This window comes from Manacus candei, unplaced genomic scaffold (assembly GCF_025592945.1).
Source record: "Manacus candei isolate 608988 ecotype Guabito, Panama unplaced genomic scaffold, ASM2559294v1 h1tg000035l, whole genome shotgun sequence".
In the NCBI taxonomy this organism is placed as follows: domain Eukaryota; kingdom Metazoa; phylum Chordata; class Aves; order Passeriformes; family Pipridae; genus Manacus; species Manacus candei.
The window spans coordinates 3,706,972-3,724,990 of record NW_026138083.1 but is presented as its reverse complement, the minus strand read 5'-3'; the positions used below and the strand labels follow the sequence as shown (position 1 = coordinate 3,724,990).

The 18,019-nt window shown below is 41.0% G+C and overlaps 2 protein-coding genes across 5 annotated transcripts in view; both read left to right on the top strand.

Moving 5' to 3' along the window:
* USP34 (ubiquitin specific peptidase 34) overlaps positions 1-18,019 on the top strand; it is a 147,118-nt gene that overhangs the window by 14,282 nt on the left and 114,817 nt on the right. The window lies entirely within an intron of this gene.
* XPO1 (exportin 1) overlaps positions 1-18,019 on the top strand; it is a 33,745-nt gene that overhangs the window by 14,147 nt on the left and 1,579 nt on the right. For all 4 annotated transcript variants that reach the window (XM_051792976.1, XM_051792978.1, XM_051792980.1 and 1 more), the window contains exons 5-24: positions 5,167-5,228; positions 5,306-5,350; positions 5,440-5,621; positions 6,036-6,084; positions 6,180-6,299; positions 6,414-6,542; positions 7,167-7,325; positions 8,719-8,916; positions 9,550-9,688; positions 10,854-11,035; positions 11,811-11,967; positions 12,086-12,249; positions 12,815-12,949; positions 13,836-14,019; positions 15,062-15,168; positions 15,520-15,714; positions 16,386-16,554; positions 17,217-17,351; positions 17,467-17,626; positions 17,705-17,801. In XM_051792976.1, the coding sequence (XP_051648936.1) occupies positions 5,167-5,228; positions 5,306-5,350; positions 5,440-5,621; positions 6,036-6,084; positions 6,180-6,299; positions 6,414-6,542; positions 7,167-7,325; positions 8,719-8,916; positions 9,550-9,688; positions 10,854-11,035; positions 11,811-11,967; positions 12,086-12,249; positions 12,815-12,949; positions 13,836-14,019; positions 15,062-15,168; positions 15,520-15,714; positions 16,386-16,554; positions 17,217-17,351; positions 17,467-17,626; positions 17,705-17,801 (2,768 nt within the window). The remainder of the gene's footprint in view (positions 1-5,166; positions 5,229-5,305; positions 5,351-5,439; positions 5,622-6,035; positions 6,085-6,179; positions 6,300-6,413; positions 6,543-7,166; positions 7,326-8,718; positions 8,917-9,549; positions 9,689-10,853; positions 11,036-11,810; positions 11,968-12,085; positions 12,250-12,814; positions 12,950-13,835; positions 14,020-15,061; positions 15,169-15,519; positions 15,715-16,385; positions 16,555-17,216; positions 17,352-17,466; positions 17,627-17,704; positions 17,802-18,019) is intronic.

The window sequence follows — 18,019 nt, the reverse complement described above, 5'->3', positions numbered from 1 at the left end:
TTTTTGATATTTTTTTTTTTATTTTTGGCTGATGGTACTGGCTGGTACAAAAGAACTGCTGCAGAGCTCATTCAGGTGGTTTGATTACCTGGCAGATTGTAAATTGAGGTTTCCTTGACTCCAGTTGTTCTTTGGTTGACAAGATTTTCCTGTTTGAAGTGTAAGTAATGAAATGTGTGTGCAGGAAACTGAAACTCAGTCTGACAAAGGAATGCTCAGTGACAAAGGAAATCATGCAGGGTTCAAATCTGTTAGTTTTACCTCATATCTTAATTTATAAAAGATGTCTTCTACATGTCTGTTTGATTTGTGTAGTAAATGCACGTGACAAATCTTCTTCTTGGTTAGGATGAAAGTAAAGGCATTTAAGAGAAAAATGCTGTTTCCCCTTTGTAGTCTTTAGGAGTTGAAGTCAAGAGCAGAACTGAATTAAAGCGTCAGTGAATGAAAAAAGTTTTTGAAACAACTTTCCTGAAACTCACTGGGGGAAATAAAACAATGTTGTTAATTACAAAGCCTGATCTGTAACTTTATTTTTAGATTTTTTTTTGTTGTTGTTTTTCTCAGTTCTTCATCAGAATGACTTGAGTTTAGCCAGAGGTTTATTGCTGCTTCTGTCTGAGTGCTGGGAGGTTTCAGCTTCCAGCCTGGAATTCCAGGTGCAAGTAGGAAAGTGCTTTCTTCAGATGTGTTCTTTAGGCTTGAAACTCAGTTCTGAAGTTGGCTTTTATTTTAAAACACCTCTTGGTCTTGAGCTTTTCTGGCCCTGCTGCCTTTTTAAACTTCAGTGAAAAGTTGTTCTGTTCCTCAGGTATCGTTGTTTGAGAATTGCAAAAGTTCATTTGTGTCTTTCCATAATTATAAAGCAGGAACTGGGCAGAACAATCAGTTTACAATTCTAAAATACTGATGTGATTACTCTGCTTTTTGTTCTTGATTTTTTTTTGTTTGTTTGTTTGCTTTTGGAGTTGGCAGTTTGAACCAATGGGTTTTGTAGACAAAAGTGGAGTTTAAGGGGTGAAATTCAGTGAGATCAGATGCCTGGCCTGCATGTTCAGCCTTGAGACAAGACCAGAGTGATGGGTTAGACTTGATTTTGTGATTATTTAGTCCTCCAGGGAGTGCTTGGAATGGCTCTCACATGTACACAAATGATGTCATGTGGTTTTCATTCAGGCCTCACTCAGGGAGTGACATATTCCAGAACATCCCCAACAGTGCTGAACTTGGCTTGTTTCCAGGGTATTGTGCCATCACTGCCAAAGTTCTCACTTTATTGAGGTGATATGAAATTGCTTTAAACTCTGATATCCTTTGGAGTCAATTGTTGCATAATACTCACAAAGGATGGCATTTATTAAAGTGCTGTGGTCTCAAAAGGATTTTGTGACAGTGTGAAAACCTGCCTGGGAATAAAGGAATCCTGGTCCTCAGTTCAGTGATACATTTCATTAATCCTCCATTGTGAAATGAAATTCTGTTCCTGTGAACAGAGAGGGAGCTTGTCTGGAGTGTTTGGAGTTGCAGTGGATAAGCACTTCTTCATTATGAAACCCAAATTGCTTGTACAACTTCTCACTTGCTTTTTTTTTTTTTTTCTTCCTTTTATTCATTTCAAAATGAGAAGTGTTCCGAGAGAGGCAGTTCAGTGTCTCCCAGGAAGGCCGTGGAGTTGAGAGTGAAGCTTTTTGATGTAGTGGAAGCTGCTGTAGAAGAGGTTTTTCTGTGGAGTGATTGGATATTTTAATGGAAATTTCTGGCCTGGCTTCGTGAAGAGATGATTTTTAATTCTCTGTGTAATGAAGGGGGAATGAGCTACATGGCACTTCTGTGTCTGTGTGGGAAGACAGACTCTTTTCCAGAGTTTTCATGACTTTGCTGTTTTAAAGCAAAGAGATTATGGCTCGATTTGGTTCACCACTAAAGGGGCAAAGATGGTTTTTGGGACAACACAGGAAAGCATTGTTCAAGACTAAAAATAAGATGGTATTTTAACCACATTTTGGGACTGTTTAAACAGCTTAGTGTAAGTGTGAATGCATACAAACATCCCCAGAGGGGACAACTTGGCTTCAGCATGTGAAATTCTAATTTTGGTTGCAAAATAACACTGAGTTACATTGCCCACCTGCTTAATTTATGCCTATTATTCTTCAATATAAGCAGAGAATTTATTAATTTTAGTAAATTAGCGTGAAAATCAGCACGAACTCATACCTGCAGCACCAGCCAGAGGAATTTTCAACACTTGTGAAGTGTTTGTGCTCCGTAGAAAAGGATGTGTGTGAGTTCATGGCTACCTGCTGTGTTTGGGCATGGCAGGAACTCCTGTGCTCAGGGTGCAGAGGGTACATGAGATGTCATTGCTTCTCAGAGCACATCCAAAGGTTAAACTGTAGGATATTGCTCAAGTTTAGACCCCAGAAGTTGCTGAGGTTGGATATCCTGATGTTCCTCACTGTCCCAGCTCAGCTCAAACGGTTGCACAGCTCGGGCTCACCTGGGAAAACAACTTTTCCTCTGGGAAGTTTTCAGTTTTAGTGCATGTTTGCCTCTCTGGAGACAAGGAACTTTCACAGAAGGCCTTCAGTGTCTAATGTACATCCAGGAATGTTCTGTAAGGCCTCGAGTTCATGTCCTTGCTCTGTCCTGCCTTTGTTTTTTTTTTTTTTTTGTACTTTGTACTCAAGTACTTCTCATGCTTCACTTATTAGAAAATGCCACCAGTGGGGTGACAGTGACCATGTCCAGCCTTTCTGATAATTGGGACATATTTTGATGATCTGCTGTTGATAAAGATGTTCCTCACCTGGGCACTTCCCTACCAGCTTAGCTGAGACATCAAAGTTGGTTTAAGAAAGGTTTTAACTGCTGAACTTCCTTGTTAACTCTGGTTTTTTCTCAGTTTAGCCCTTGAACTCGAGCAGGTGGTAGAACTGCCAGTTCTGTTGCAGTGAAAGTTTTGGAATGGGAAACAGGATCTGCTCCCTTTGCTTGCAGGTTGTTGTGAGTTCAGTGCAGTTGTAACATCAGCTGGTCTTTGAAGAACATGAAGCGTGCCCTGGGTATTGTGGCTGGTGTGTTGCGTTTTATTGTTTTATTGGAAGGTCTGTTTTCCAGGAATGTCTCTGTCTCTTCCTGTTTGGCTCAGGGAAGGGTCTGAACTTGGCAGTTGTGTTGTTGCCACCTTCAAACTCGTTCAGCTGCTTGTGATGGAAGGAGACCTTCTAGGCAGTGGTTGTGTGGCTGGTGCATGTGCTGTGCCTGCCTCCCTAAAATAGCACTTCCCTTGAAGTTCCCAAAACACTTTCAGCACATCCCATGGACCTCTACCCTGGAGCAGTTTTTTTTTTGATGTATCCTGCTGAAAAATGGTAATGAGCCTGCGTGTTGATTTTTGTCAGAACAAAGCTGACATATATTTGTTCTGCTGAGAATTACCTTTCCTATGGGATCATAAAGAAATGAGTTATTAAATGTGGAGCAGGAACCACTTGAGGTAAAAAAAAAAAAAAAAAAGAAAATTACATTTAAGCCAAAAAGAGCATTAGAGAATTGGATAGCTGCTGCTTTTAAGGGATTAGGAATATGACTTTGCTCGTTGGAAGACCTCAGCAGCCTGCAGCATGAAAAGGAGCAAACTTTCTAGGTTGTCTTTTGAGCTGTGGGGACCATTTTTACTTTTATTTTTATTGTCTTGATGGACAAGCTGTGGAGCAGAGCAGCTGTTTGTGTCTGCTGGTCTCAAGGCCAGATCAGTGGTAACATAATATTCAAATTGTTCCTGAACAGCACAATTCCATTGATGCAGCAAGATGGAAAATAACATAAATTAGCAGTCAGAACTCTAAGAACAATATTAACTTTTTAATTCCTTTTTGAAATGCAAAGAGTTGCAACAGTAGGTTTCCCTTAGTGGTTTGGCAGACAGTTATGATAGTTTAGTTTCTGGCTCTGCAAACCTATTTCCATCCTATTTTTGGTAGCTTCCATATCTCATTTGTGAATTGCTGTAATGCTTCAGCAAAGTGTGTTGATTTTTTAGCTTTAAAACACTAGAACAGGCCTATGATGTCAGACTAGTGCTTGGTAATAACTCTTGCCCAGGGACTGACAGTGCTACTTATTTTATTAATAACTGGAGTACTGTGAATTGATCCCAGTTGATGATGATGAATAGTTTCATTTGTAATTGGAACTACCTGCAGAACAACTCCTGTCTGGTTCCTATCTAATGCCTCAAAGTCTAGATCTGGTTTTGCCAGATTTCATGGGAATGCAATTACTAAACTGTCTCTTTTAATCCTCTTGCTTAGGCCTGAAATCCAAAAAAAAAAAAAAAAAAGACTAAATTTGCTGAAGTCTTAGGCAAGTTTTTAAAACTTAACACAGTGGATTATGCCTTCAACATAAGGCACTCTTACAGTGACAGTTTTTTCTGGAATCTTCAACATGTTGCCTGCATGAGTCAGTTGACTGTCTTGCTGGAGAAATGATTGAAACCAGAGTTTTGGGTTCATGGATTTGATTGGCAAAACATCCACCTATTCTGGGATGTCGCTTCCCTGTGGCAAGAAAACACTTGCCCGGTTCGAAGGGTTGAATCCCCGCTGTGCTCAGATGGGTCGTGGGGTCAGAGCTGGGTTGGGGTGGAACTGCTGGAATATTCACCAAGGTCATGACTTCAGATCCTCCTTTCCTTGGGAGTCACGTGGGTTTGGGATGAAAAGTCCCTTGGAAAGCCGTTGTTTCCATGGCTGCAGTGGTTGAGAGGTTAATGGCGAGGAGGGACCTGAGCATTAGGTGGCGAAATGAAACCTCAGGCCATGTAGCTTCTTACCATGGTGGGTTTTTTTGGTTCTGTGGTGGAGCTGAAAACTCTAAAATCGTTTAAAAACACCTTTAGAAGAAACATAACCAAATGATCGATGTGTAAGCAAAAAAAAAAAGGCAGTAAACTAGAATTCACTAATTTTGTACATCCAGAATATCCTCTGGCAGAATTGGTAAAGTTGAATTTTTTTTCATTTAGCTCACTGACACGAACAAATATGGTCCTGACAGGTGTTTCTTTTTAAAAATGCAAAGGGTCTGAAATCAGAAATGTTTGTAACTACATCAGTGATATGTGGCATTGTTGAAAATAAATTCCTACCTCTCCTGCAGGTATTAAAAAATATGTTGTCGGCCTAATTATCAAGACCTCGTCTGACCCAACATGTGTAGAAGTAAGTGAATCCTTCTGAGGGGAGGGCGAGGCAGGGGAGTATTGGGCATAACCTGACTGGTCTCTTCTCTCCTGCAGAAAGAGAAAGTGTATATTGGCAAACTGAATATGATCCTCGTTCAGGTGAGCTGGAGTTCAGAAAACTTTGAATTTTGCTGTGAAGTCCCTGCCTTTGGCACCCGTGTCTCACCTTTGGCTGCTTCGCTTTGCAGATCTTGAAACAGGAATGGCCCAAGCACTGGCCAACCTTTATAAGTGACATTGTGGGAGCCAGCAGGACTAGTGAGAGCCTCTGTCAGAACAACATGGTCATCCTCAAACTCTTGAGTGAAGAGGTGTTTGACTTTTCCAGTGGCCAGATCACTCAAGTAAAAGCTAAGCATTTGAAAGACAGGCAAGTATATACATTTAAGCTTAATTAACAGGGCAGACCTTGTGCTTGCTGCTGTTTCAGTTGCTCTCACTTTGTGTGAACACCTACAGATGTCTAATTCCATTTCAGCTGGTTTTTCTTTAAAGCAGGGATGTCTCACTATTGTACAGGCAGGGATTTCTACCTTGTTGCAAGCAGCATCTGTTGACTGATGGTTCCTCCCCTTCTAACACATTGTATTCCCTAAGCCAGAATTTGCAGGCACAGGCTTCAAGCTACTTCAAAACATGCATTATTACCATGAAAGTGGGTAAAAACCAGGTGGCTTGTGAATGCAAGACATAGGTCTTCAGGACCTGTTTTGTGTGCATATGTATATATTTTGATTCATGATGTGGCAATGCTTTATTTTTAATTTATTTTGGTTTTTTACAGCATGTGCAATGAATTCTCTCAGATATTTCAGCTGTGTCAGTTTGTGATGGTAAGTGATATTTCTTTACTGATGTTTTTAAAAATTCTGCCCCCTCTCCTGCCTAACAGTGTCACAATGTCATAAACACTGCTGGTCCTTTACAGGAAAACTCCCAAAATGCTCCCTTAGTCCATGCAACTTTGGAAACTTTGCTACGATTTCTGAACTGGATTCCTCTGGGATATATATTTGAGACCAAGTTAATCAGCACACTAATATACAAGGTACTCTTGCAAAAAAAAAAAAAGAGGATTCCTTTTAACTGTTCTGCAGCTTGTATTTAATTTTTTTTGAGTGCAACACTTCTGTGACGCTCTTTATTTTTCCTTTCTCGACAGTTCTTAAATGTTCCCATGTTTCGAAACGTCTCTTTGAAGTGCCTCACAGAGATTGCAGGGGTCAGTGTAAGCCAATATGAAGAACAATTTGTAACACTTTTTACACTGACCATGATGCAGTTAAAACAGGTAATGGTTTTTTTTTAATAAATCTCTCTTTGACTGCCCCAAAAACCGGTTTCTGTAAAACCTACTGCTGTTGACAAGTTTACATCCATTACACCAGATTTCCTGATAGGACAAGTATTGTTCCTCACTGGTATTTGTGGTGTGATCAGAAGATGCTGAGTGTATTTTTGTGACTCATTTGCAACTATGTTGTTTTGATTAACTAATTAATTTTGAGCACTTGGGCTGTCTGGTGCAGAAAGTGGAGAGAGGCACAACAAAATGTGTTTCTTAAGGCTTAAACTGACCCAACACTCTGCAAGTTGCTGTTTAATTTTTGGAATATCTATCATATAAAACCATACATGAAATTCTATATATATTTTATGATTCCCCTCTGAGCAGTTCAGATTCAGGTGCATGAGTCTGTAACTTTCCTCACTGTATTTGCATCACAAGTAGATGGTTAAAGGGGTTTTTTGACAGTTTTTTCCTCTCTTTGCAATGCTGGGAGGTTCTGCATGAAAAACAGAAGGTTTTTTTTTTTTTTTTTTTTCCTCAAAAGAGCAAAATATTTGCTGATACACAATAGTTCTTCTGTATAAAAAGGGAAATTCTTGATTGTGCCTCTATCCTTTTTGTTAGATGCTTCCTTTAAATACCAATATCCGACTTGCTTACTCGAATGGCAAAGATGATGAACAGAACTTCATCCAGAATCTCAGTTTGTTCCTCTGCACCTTCCTCAAGGAACATGGTCTACTTATAGAGAAAAGATTAAATCTGAGGGAAACACTAATGGAGGTGAGTTCCTTGCTTTATCCAGCTTAAAAATGTAAGCAAGTGTGTTTTCACACTCACTGCAACTTTTAAATCATCGTGCTCAACCCTAACCCTTAGTAAATTTGGTTGCAAATATCAAACTGTGGCTCATTTAGAATTGAGGGGGTATCACTTTTTTAGTTTAAAAGAACAACTGCCAGCAGTTCCCAGATAATTCTCGAATTGGCAGGTAGTAAGTGTTCAAAGTAACTGGGAATCAGGTGAGCACAGCTCAAGGCTCAGGTTGCTGCTGTATTAGAAAGACCTGTTTAAATCCCTGAAGCTCTTGCATGTCCTTTGCAATTGTGTGCAAATCAAAGTGCAATTTTTAGGTATTGGCCTCCTTCCTCATCAGCATAACTGTGTTAAATTCTTCTTTAAACCAGGTATTTATGAAGCTTGATTCTCAACAACTGTAGTCTTGTTCAGGATGTTGTAATGTTTAACAAAGTACTTAGGCTGGCCTAAAATGGCTGCAGATTTAACTTGATACATTCTGGTATAACAGAACCTGGTACAGGTCATTCTAACCTGTTTATTCCTGCACTTTGGATGCACTAGATCTCCTGAAGTTGTTCCACAGATTCATTGGACTGGTGAAGGAAGCTACATCAGTTATTTCAAGTGAAATTACCAAGAGGAATTGATGTGTATTAAATGAATGTATGGCTGCTTTAAATCCCTCTCTTGATGCTCGATAAGATCTTTATCTTCTAAAACATTGCAAGTTGTTCTAGTAACTAAGCTGTGAAAGTGTCTTCAGATTTTATCACCAGGGAACTGAAAAATAAGCTTAGGCAAAAAATGTTTGTCTGTGTAGCTCTGATTTCTATGGTTGGTGTCTCAGCTTGTCAGAATTGCATCGGTGGCTTTCCCCTCTCAGCCTGCTCTCGTTGTTCTGTCTGTAAAGAAGTTGAAAGAGTCCTGGCAGATGACTTCTGTGGGAAGCAAAGGAGCAGTATTGCAGGGTAAAAGGATCCAGAACAAAGCAGCAGTAAGAGTGTTGAGAATAGCAATCCCTGACACCAGCTGTTGAGCGCTTTGAGGCTCTGGCAATGCCCTGCAGAAGCTCCAGAGGCCACGGGTTTGATAATTTCCAAACAGGCTGCTTTGGTGATGGCATTTTTTAAGATGTCTTTAGGCTCCTTCAGTTCTAAAAATCTGTGCATGCTTTGAAAATAACAATAATTGACAGAACTCCTTGTTTGTGACTTGCTCTTGCCAGTCACGACTCTGACTTGTAAGTGATGTCACTGCAGTGCTGCTGCCTCTTCTTCCAAACTCTTGACATTTTATCAGGATTGGGGATCACTGAACTTGAAGCAATGTGGATAAATAATCAGTAATGGGCTGTTCAAACCACACTCTTTTCCAGGCTCTTCATTACATGTTGTTGGTATCAGAAGTTGAAGAAACTGAAATTTTCAAGATTTGTCTTGAATACTGGAACCATTTGGCTGCTGAGCTCTACAGGGAAAGTCCGTTCTCAACATCTGCTTCTCCGCTGCTTTCGGGGAGCCAACACTTCGATGTTCCTCCAAGGAGGCAGCTTTACCTGCCTGTTTTGTCCAAGGTAATCCAGGCTTAAGGAAAGGCACTGGAAAGATCCAGATACTGTTGGTGAAGTAAAGATTTTTGCCTCGTGCAAGGAGCGACCTGAGAAAACTCCCCTTTCTTTGGGTAGTCGGTAGTTGCTTCAGCTCTAGTTCTGTAATCAGCTGCAATTGTGAAAATACTTAAGGTGACACCACTGTATAACAAGAGTTAGTATGGTGTTTCAACTTTTTTAAGATACTTAAAGTAAGACTTAATTTTAAAATAAATCAGTGTTAAACGGTTTCTTTTAACAGAAAGGCTGGAGTGTTACACTTGGAGTAAAAACCTCTGCTTTTGGGAAAAGTGATCTTTAAAAGACCCCTACTATGACATAGGCATTTTGAATCTAAAAAGTTTATCTACTTCATAGGTTGGGGTTTTTTAACTACCCAGCTGGTTCATGGAGAGAGAGAGAGAGAGGTCAGCAGGTTCCATTCTTAAAGGCTTGTTAGTTGATATTTCTCTGTAGAATCTGTGTGTGAGCTGGATATATAACCTTTTATATGGTTGAGACTGCCTGGCCAGAGTGCTCTGTAAACACCTGTGGGAACTCTGGGAATGCTGTGAGTGCTTTTGTGTGAGAGCTGGATTCCCTTTTCTCTGTCCCCAGGTCCGGTTGCTCATGGTGAGCCGCATGGCCAAGCCTGAGGAAGTCCTGGTTGTGGAGAACGATCAAGGAGAGGTAGTTCGGGAATTCATGAAGGACACAGACTCCATAAACTTGTATAAAAACATGAGAGAAACGTTGGGTAAGTGGACTGGCTGGAATTTGTGCCTGTGGATTGCAGGGATCGTTTAGGGGGGTTTCGGGGTAAGTAAAAAACGTCAGAGTCCCAACTGACAGTTGAGGGAGTGAGGGGAGTAGAGTTTTCAGATATTTAGGACACCAGACTTACACACTAAATATTTTTTATCAAGTGCAAATGGGAACACTGAGTGTTTAATAACAGATTTTTGCACTGGGAGTGTTTGTGGGAAAGCTGTGGGGGATGCAAAGTGTCTGTGGATTTTTTTATTCTCACCCTTGTCCTTTTGGTGCAGGTGCAGCCAGTGTGAGGTTAATTGTTCTAATTATTCTAATTGTCCACATTTTCATATGGAATGTGAAAAACTCTAGTACTATTGTATTAAACATTTGATTTATTGTATTAAAACAATTACTGTATGTCCTGAGCCTTGGTTGTATTTCCAGATACAGGGTTATTTGTATGAAAATGCAGATTTGGTTCATATTGCTTATCATGTATTATCTCGTAAGATTCACTTAAAAAAAAAAGGGAGAATGTGGTGGAAGCTGTTTTCTGTGGTCCAGTAAAAATCTATTTCTGAACCTGGCCTTAAATTGCTCTTGACTTGCTGGGATTTAGGATTGTATATTGGAGACACTAATCCTATTAGGGGCTGATGCAAGTGTCTGAGTTGTGATACCTGAATCTTCCACCTGGGCCTGTTCAGGAGCATCAGCTCCATGTTATCCCTGGGTTATTGCACCAGCAGGCTTGGTAACACTGAAATAAAGAGGCAAAGAGGCTGTTTAATGTCCCCCCATAGGAAGCCAATCCCATATTCCCTATAGACCATCAGTACAGATGCCTTTGGGTAATAATTTAACTGGGCAGCTTTGCTGATTTGACTGGTATGTGAGACATTCATTGATTTGCACTTTCCACATTGTTCTGAGGGATCTCAGCAAAACATCACACGCAGGCAAACTCTATAAAATTTACTGTCCATCTTTTAAAACACAGTTTCAACAAATTTGTGTTTAAATTATTATCCAGTTTTGTCCTGAGTTCAGCAGAGGAGCATTGCAATTGCCTGATAGTTTCACTGTGTTTTTATTCAGCTGCTTACAGAGTTACGATCCAACAGCTGCTTTAAAATGTGCCCTGTTCCCACGTTGATGTCTTTCAGTTTATCTTACACACCTGGACTATGCAGACACAGAACGAATTATGACTGAAAAACTTCACAATCAAGTGAATGGGACAGAGTGGTCATGGAAAAACCTGAACACCCTGTGCTGGGCCATTGGCTCCATCAGCGGCGCGATGCACGAAGAGGATGAGAAGAGGTTCCTGGTTACAGTAATTAAGGTATCCTGGAGCAGAACCAACACCTTGGTCACACTTCAGAGTCCATGCTCAGGAAACCAAGTGTACAGAAACACTGCTCTGTGTTCTTAGAAATGCAGGGTGATGAGAATAAATGAGTGGGAGATCTTCTGTCCTGAATTTGGGGCTGATAAATTTGTTAGCCATGAAGAATGCATAGATCCAAACAGCCTTAGTTCATGGTGAAATGTTTTTCTTTAAGGATGCAGAAGAGCTGGAAAGGGATCATTGATGAAATACAGGAGAGTGGCACAATAACCCACTATTTTAACTAGCCTAGCACCATGCTCCTTTGCTGTCTTCTGTATATCCATTAATAAAACTCAGATATTTGTAAATATGTGCATAATATTTTTACAAGAGTAATGGACCTTTAACAGGTCATCTGAATTCATACAGAAGATTTAGTTTAATATCTTCTGTTTGATGTGAAGTGTGTATTTTATTGATATCAACCACTCAGACAGTATTGAGGACTGTGAGGCTTGTGGAACTCCTCCCTGAAGGAATCTTTAGTTATGTAAAATGGAGATTCTGTAGTTTAAAATACAGGGATCTGGGTTTGTCTGAAACTGAAATGATTTCATCACCCCAATCTTAAACCACTCATTTGTTTTTTTTTTATTTCTTAATTTGGGTTTTGAACTTGATTATGGCAACCACTTTAATGTAGCTCCTTAGAGGATTTTATGCTTAAAGTGCTTTTAATTGAACTGGACAAACTTGAGGAGGAAACCAAGAATCTATTGTGTTGCAGGATCTCCTGGGACTGTGTGAACAAAAGCGAGGAAAGGACAATAAAGCCATTATTGCATCAAATATAATGTATATAGTAGGTCAATACCCTCGGTTTTTGAGAGCTCACTGGAAATTCTTGAAGACAGTAGTCAACAAGCTGTTTGAATTTATGCATGGTAATTATCTGTTTTTTTTCTTATTTGTTGTTATAATTATTAAAAAAAAATATATACCTATACATAGACACGTGTAGGGGAGAAAACACAAAGCAATAACTGCCTTGATCTGATTTAGAAACCCACGATGGTGTCCAGGACATGGCTTGTGATACCTTCATCAAAATAGCACAGAAATGCCGCCGGCATTTTGTCCAGGTGCAGGTGGGGGAGGTGATGCCATTTATTGATGAAATCTTGAACAACATCAACACAATCATCTGTGACCTTCAGCCACAGCAGGTATGTTTTGGTTCAGTGGTGTGGGTGATTCCTAAAGTCTGATGGAAAGGTGCTTCTTAGGGAAAGGCAGGGGTTTTTCCAGTGATGAATTATATTCCTTAGGTTTTTGTTAGGGGACAAATAGCCCAGGTTGCTTTGAGATGTTACTTGGAAATGCTTGGAAGTGGAATTAAAGTGTCATTTAGTTGGAATTTTTAAGTTCTGGAATGTTTTAACCTGAAAAGAAGACATTGAATCTTAACTCAGTGCTTCTGCTTTGGGAAAGAACAATACTATATTATAACAGTATATTTGGACAGTGGTTGTATTTTTGGAGGAGGGGGTGAGGACTAAACCAAAAGGGAAGGGGAAATGTGTCCTGGAAGAGAGAATAGTGTTCACATGTGACACACACTGAGATCTTCCAATAACATACTGGAACTTCAGGCAGAGTGGATCTGGCATCTGGAAAAAAGCACTTCCAGGAGCAATGGAAGCCAGTTTTTAAACATGTCTGACTATGTTTAAAGTTTTTCCTCCCTCCTTTTTAACCTCCCTGCTTGCTGTGCTGCTGCTTCCCCCCCAGGTGCACACGTTTTACGAAGCAGTGGGATACATGATCGGGGCACAGACGGACCAGACTGTGCAGGAGCACCTGATAGAGAAGTACATGTTGCTGCCCAACCAGGTGTGGGACAGCATCATCCAGCAGGCAACAAAGGTGAGCTCACAAGTTCTGAATGTCTTCCATGTTCAGGTGAAAAGCTGCTAAATGGTTTATTTTTGCATATTTTCACATGAAGTGCACAGAGCTGGGGTGGACTTCCCTATATGATGGCTAAAAACAGTCACTGACGTGACAATGAAAGTGCTGTTTTGAGAGAGGAGACTTAAATGACAAAATATTTGTTTAAATCTGATTGAAAGCACAGTTTTTTGTTACTGCACAGAGTAGATTTTTTTTTTCAGTAGATTTTTAAAGGCCTTTCACCTGGCTGAGTGGGTTATCTTTTTGGATAACAGGAAAGTTATAATGCTAAAAATACTGTAAAGCGTGTCTTTACTTCTTACTTTTACATTCCATCTCTTCCAGTCTTCCAAAATACTTAAAGAACAGCAGTCTTGACACTGCACAAGAGACAATCCATTTGCAGTTAATCTAATTAAGAACCTGAAACTTCAGTGAGCTTGAGTTACTTTTCTTACTCTGACTTCCCTCTTAAAAAAAGACCATTTCCACTGCATTTCCTTTGGACCACTTTGGTTTTCACCTTCTTAATCTCCTTAGGTTTTTTTCCCTTTCTGTAACTAGAGTAATACTTTTACCACTGCAGCAAAAATACTTCTGCAGACGAGCAGAATGAAATAATTTCAAGTTTTATCCTGACTCTGTTGTGGGTACTGGCAAGTGCCATGAAATAAAGAGCAGTGTGTGTATATATAAATATATATATATATATATATGTATGTAAAGTCCATGAATGTCAATGATGTGTTCATTAAGGCAGTGTATAAGACAAATTGTTTCAACTTCAGGCCTTTATATTGAAAGCCACAGGGCAGTTGTATTCACTAACCAATATGAACTCTTAATTTTTTTTTAACAGAATGTTGATATCCTAAAGGATCCTGAAACAGTCAAGCAGCTTGGTAGCATTCTGAAAACCAATGTGAGAGCGTGTAAAGCAGTTGGCCACCCCTTTGTGATTCAGCTTGGAAGAATTTATTTAGATATGCTGAATGTGTACAAGTGCCTAAGTGAAAATATTTCTGCAGCTATTCAGGCTAATGGTAAGAAATTCCAGGTTCTTCCTGAAGATGGGGGGTAAGCAGTGTCTGCCCTCAGGTTTCAAAGTACATCCCAATTAGGTTATTGTCACTGTCTGAATTTACTGTTTGGGAAAGTAGAAAAGAATTGGAAGTGCTTGCTTCAATCTCTTTGTTAACCAGTCGTTGTATTGAAATAAAGAACTCCCAGTTTTAGAGGGAGGAAAAAACATCTCTGAATGAGAAGGTTTAAGGAAGATTGAGAACAGTGGAGATGCTTACTTAGAATTAATAGGCATCTTGCTGAGACCAAGTAGTGTGTGTTCTTGGAGCTGACTCTGATTTTGAGTGTTAAAAGCCTCTCTGTAAATAGAATCCCAGCCATTTCCTCAGAAGCTGTTGGCAGGTTTTGTACCAGACTCTGCTGCTCCCGAGCTGCGTTGCAGAATTGTGAGTGAAGAGGCCTCAAAAGTCAGGAGAAACCAGGCTTTCAAGTCACAGAGGAGGAATTATCAATTACCTCACATAGCTATTTTTACCAGATAAATAAGGGCCTGTGGTGTCTCAGCAGAAGGTGCTTCTGTGGTGGTTCATTACAAGATGAAATGAGTCAGTTGTTGAGTTCTGTGTTCCGAGCGGTTCTCGGATGATGCAGACGATGATACCTGGAAATGGGAATGTTAAATGGAACTTGGAAACGGAGCAGCTGCTTTACCTTGAAGTAGATTCTCAGAATTCAGAAGAAAAGTGGCTGAGAAATCAATACATTTTCATTCAGCAGCTCTAATGGCCAGAATTTGTCCTTGTCAGACACAGTGAATTTTAGGAAGCAGTTGCTGGGGCTGTAGGCCTGGTGTTCTCCTTGGCCAGCAACTGCTGGGATTGCAGTCACCTCAGAGCATGTCTTTACAATTGGTGAAGATTAAAGACAAAGGAAGCCTTTAACAGTCTTTGTAATTTGGATATAAAAATCAAGCATTCTCAGTTCTGTTTATGTCAGCCTAATCTTCTATTTTTGGTTTTTTTTACACCTCACACAATTAACTGAAGCTTTAAAATTTTCCAGGTGAAATGGTAACAAAGCAGCCCTTGATTAGAAGTATGAGGACTGTAAAAAGGGAAACTCTGAAACTAATTTCTGGCTGGGTGAGCAGGTCCAATGATCCACAGATGGTAAGTAGATGCATTTTGTACAAATAACTCCTAAGGCGGAATTGGGAAGAGCTCTGGTTTGTGTTCTGTTGACTGAACCAGTTGGTCACAGGAGAACTTGCTTCAGGAGGTCTGTAAAATAGAGAGGAGAGGTAAACTTGGCTATGTTTGAGATACTTCAGTTTTTAGCTGAGGGTGATCTTGGAGGGAATCAAGGAGGTTTAAGAGCCCTGTGGGAAGGTGGATACAGAGGATGGGAACGTATTTCAACTTCCCCGTTGAGTTCCAGGCAACCCTTTTCCTTAGGAACCACGTGCTGGAGCCTTTGCTCCGTAGCTGCACTGCATAACCACGGTTTACTCTTCCAATTAGGTAGCTGAAAACTTTGTTCCTCCGTTGTTGGATGCAGTTCTCATCGACTACCAGCGGAACGTGCCCGCGGCGCGGGAGCCCGAGGTGCTCAGCACCATGGCCATCATTGTCAACAAGCTGGGGGGGCACATCACTGCTGAAATACCTCAGATCTTCGATGCTGTCTTTGAGTGCACATTAAACATGATCAACAAGGTATTTACGTTTCAGCTCAGGACAAGGCATCTCCCCTGGAATGCTTCCATCCTGGTGTCTTGTGAATCATCTCCCTGGTTTTTTGCCAGTCACGAACTTGAATTTGATGAAATTTCTGCTCAAATCATCAGTAATTTTTCTGGGGCCTCTCCTGGAAGGAGGACTGTGCTACAGTCAAGTGTCAGTGTAGGACTAACTGCTAGAATCCATAAATCTTTTAAGTTTATGAACACAGGCACTGATCAGTCATGTTGAGTATCTCCTCACTGATGCAGTCCTTGTGCTTCAGTGTGCCAGGTGTATTTGCACAACACTTGAGCACCACCACTGAATTAGTGCTACTTTGCCAGCAGGGTGTAACCAGAAATTGGACCCCTGTGGCAGTTTTGGTGCCTAACCAGGCTTGAGTCTCTCTGTGTGGTGTCTGTGGCCTGAGCAGTGACTGAGGCTGTGCCCTGACACACTGTGGCTCAGCCTTTCAGTGTTGTGTCACTGTAGAAGATGGTCTTGCCAAGCTTTGGTGGGGAAAAACTCAGAGAACTGTAACCTTTGCCTTTAAACCTGGGATGTCAGTGCTGTTCTGTGTCAAGCTACTGGCTTGCTCTGCTTAACAGAAAATCTTAAGATGGAACTTCAGGAGACCTGACTTTTCTTTCCCCTTCTCTTTCTAGGACTTTGAAGAATATCCTGAACATAGAACAAACTTCTTCTTGCTACTCCAGGCTGTAAATTCTCACTGCTTCCCAGCCTTCCTGGCCATTCCACCTGCACAGTTCAAACTTGTTCTGGACTCTATTATTTGGGCTTTCAAACATACAATGAGAAACGTTGCAGATACAGGTAAATGGCAGTGTTTGATGCAGATCAGGTGTTTCCTGGTCAAATGCTGTTTTCTTTAGTCGAACTTGGCATATCAGTCATGTGATTTGCACAAGAATAATATTCCTCTCTCTCAGCTCCAAGGTGTCAGCCAGGTATCCGTGAATGGGCTGAGATACTTGGTTGCTGTTTCATTCCTGTAGCTGGAAGGGGGAGCAGTGTTACAGTGTCTGCTTGCACTCTTCTGAAGTGGCTGAATGAATGCCCCAGCTCAAACTGGTGCTACAAAAAAACCTGTGAAACCACTGAGTTGGTATTTTTTCACTGATTGGAGAAGATACTGTTCAGTTGTGTTTCACCTGGGAAAGTTATTTAAGTTCCATGTAAATCTGGACATTAAAACACCTTCCCTTGCTTAATTAGCAAACCCTGGGCAGAGGGTTTCCCTCATTAAGTGCTGTGATTTGCCCTTTTTGCTAATGATATGCCAATGCAGCTGCAGGGGTGGGCCATGTCAGGGCAGCAGTGCCCTCTAGTGCCCGGCAGAGCCCTCACATGCCGTGCTGGGATTTTTGGTGCCAACCAGAATTTCTCGGCGTATCTGTGTCCTTTTGGGAAAGGCCAGATATTGGTCAGCTGGTAACTTAAGTGGTTGGTTTTTTTTTTTAACCCCTCTTTTGCAGGACTTCAGATCCTTTATACCCTGCTCCAGAACGTTGCCCAGGAGGAGACAGCTGCCCAGAGCTTCTACCAGACGTATTTCTGCGACATCCTCCAGCACATCTTCTCCGTGGTGACGGACACCTCGCACACTGCAGGTAGGAATGTTCTCTGGGGGAGACAGGGGATGGAAAACCAGCCTCCTGAACATCAAATAACGGAGCACATCCTGTTGGGAATTAATCCCTGTGTGCCTGGCTCTGGTCCCTGCAGGTTTGACAATGCATGCATCAATCCTGGCCTACATGTTCAACTTGGTAGAAGAGGGAAAGATCAGTACTCCCCTAAACCCTGGGAATCCAGTGAACAACCAAATGTTTATCCAGGAGTATGTGGCCAATCTCCTCAAGTCTGCATTTCCTCACCTGCAAGAGTAAGTCTGCCATGATTCATTGGTGCTTCTGAGTGGGCTCTTCCACCTTGGGATACTAATGGATGTGTTTGTTGTCAGTGCCCAGGTGAAGCTGTTCGTAACAGGACTGTTCAGTTTAAACCAGGATATTCCTGCCTTCAAGGAACACCTAAGGGATTTCCTGGTCCAAATCAAGGTATGTTGGGTGTGCTTTTTTCAAGGAATTGAAACCAGTTTTCAGCAGGATATTGTTGGAAAGAGCTTGGACAGTGTTCATTCCGTGTTTGCTTAGAGATACAAGTTTCTTTGCAGCTTTTTAAAATGCACTGAGAACTCTGTCCAATGGTTTATGGTGTTCCATGGAATCTGTTTCAGTGGGATTTAATTTTATAAATTGGGCTTAAACATCATCAC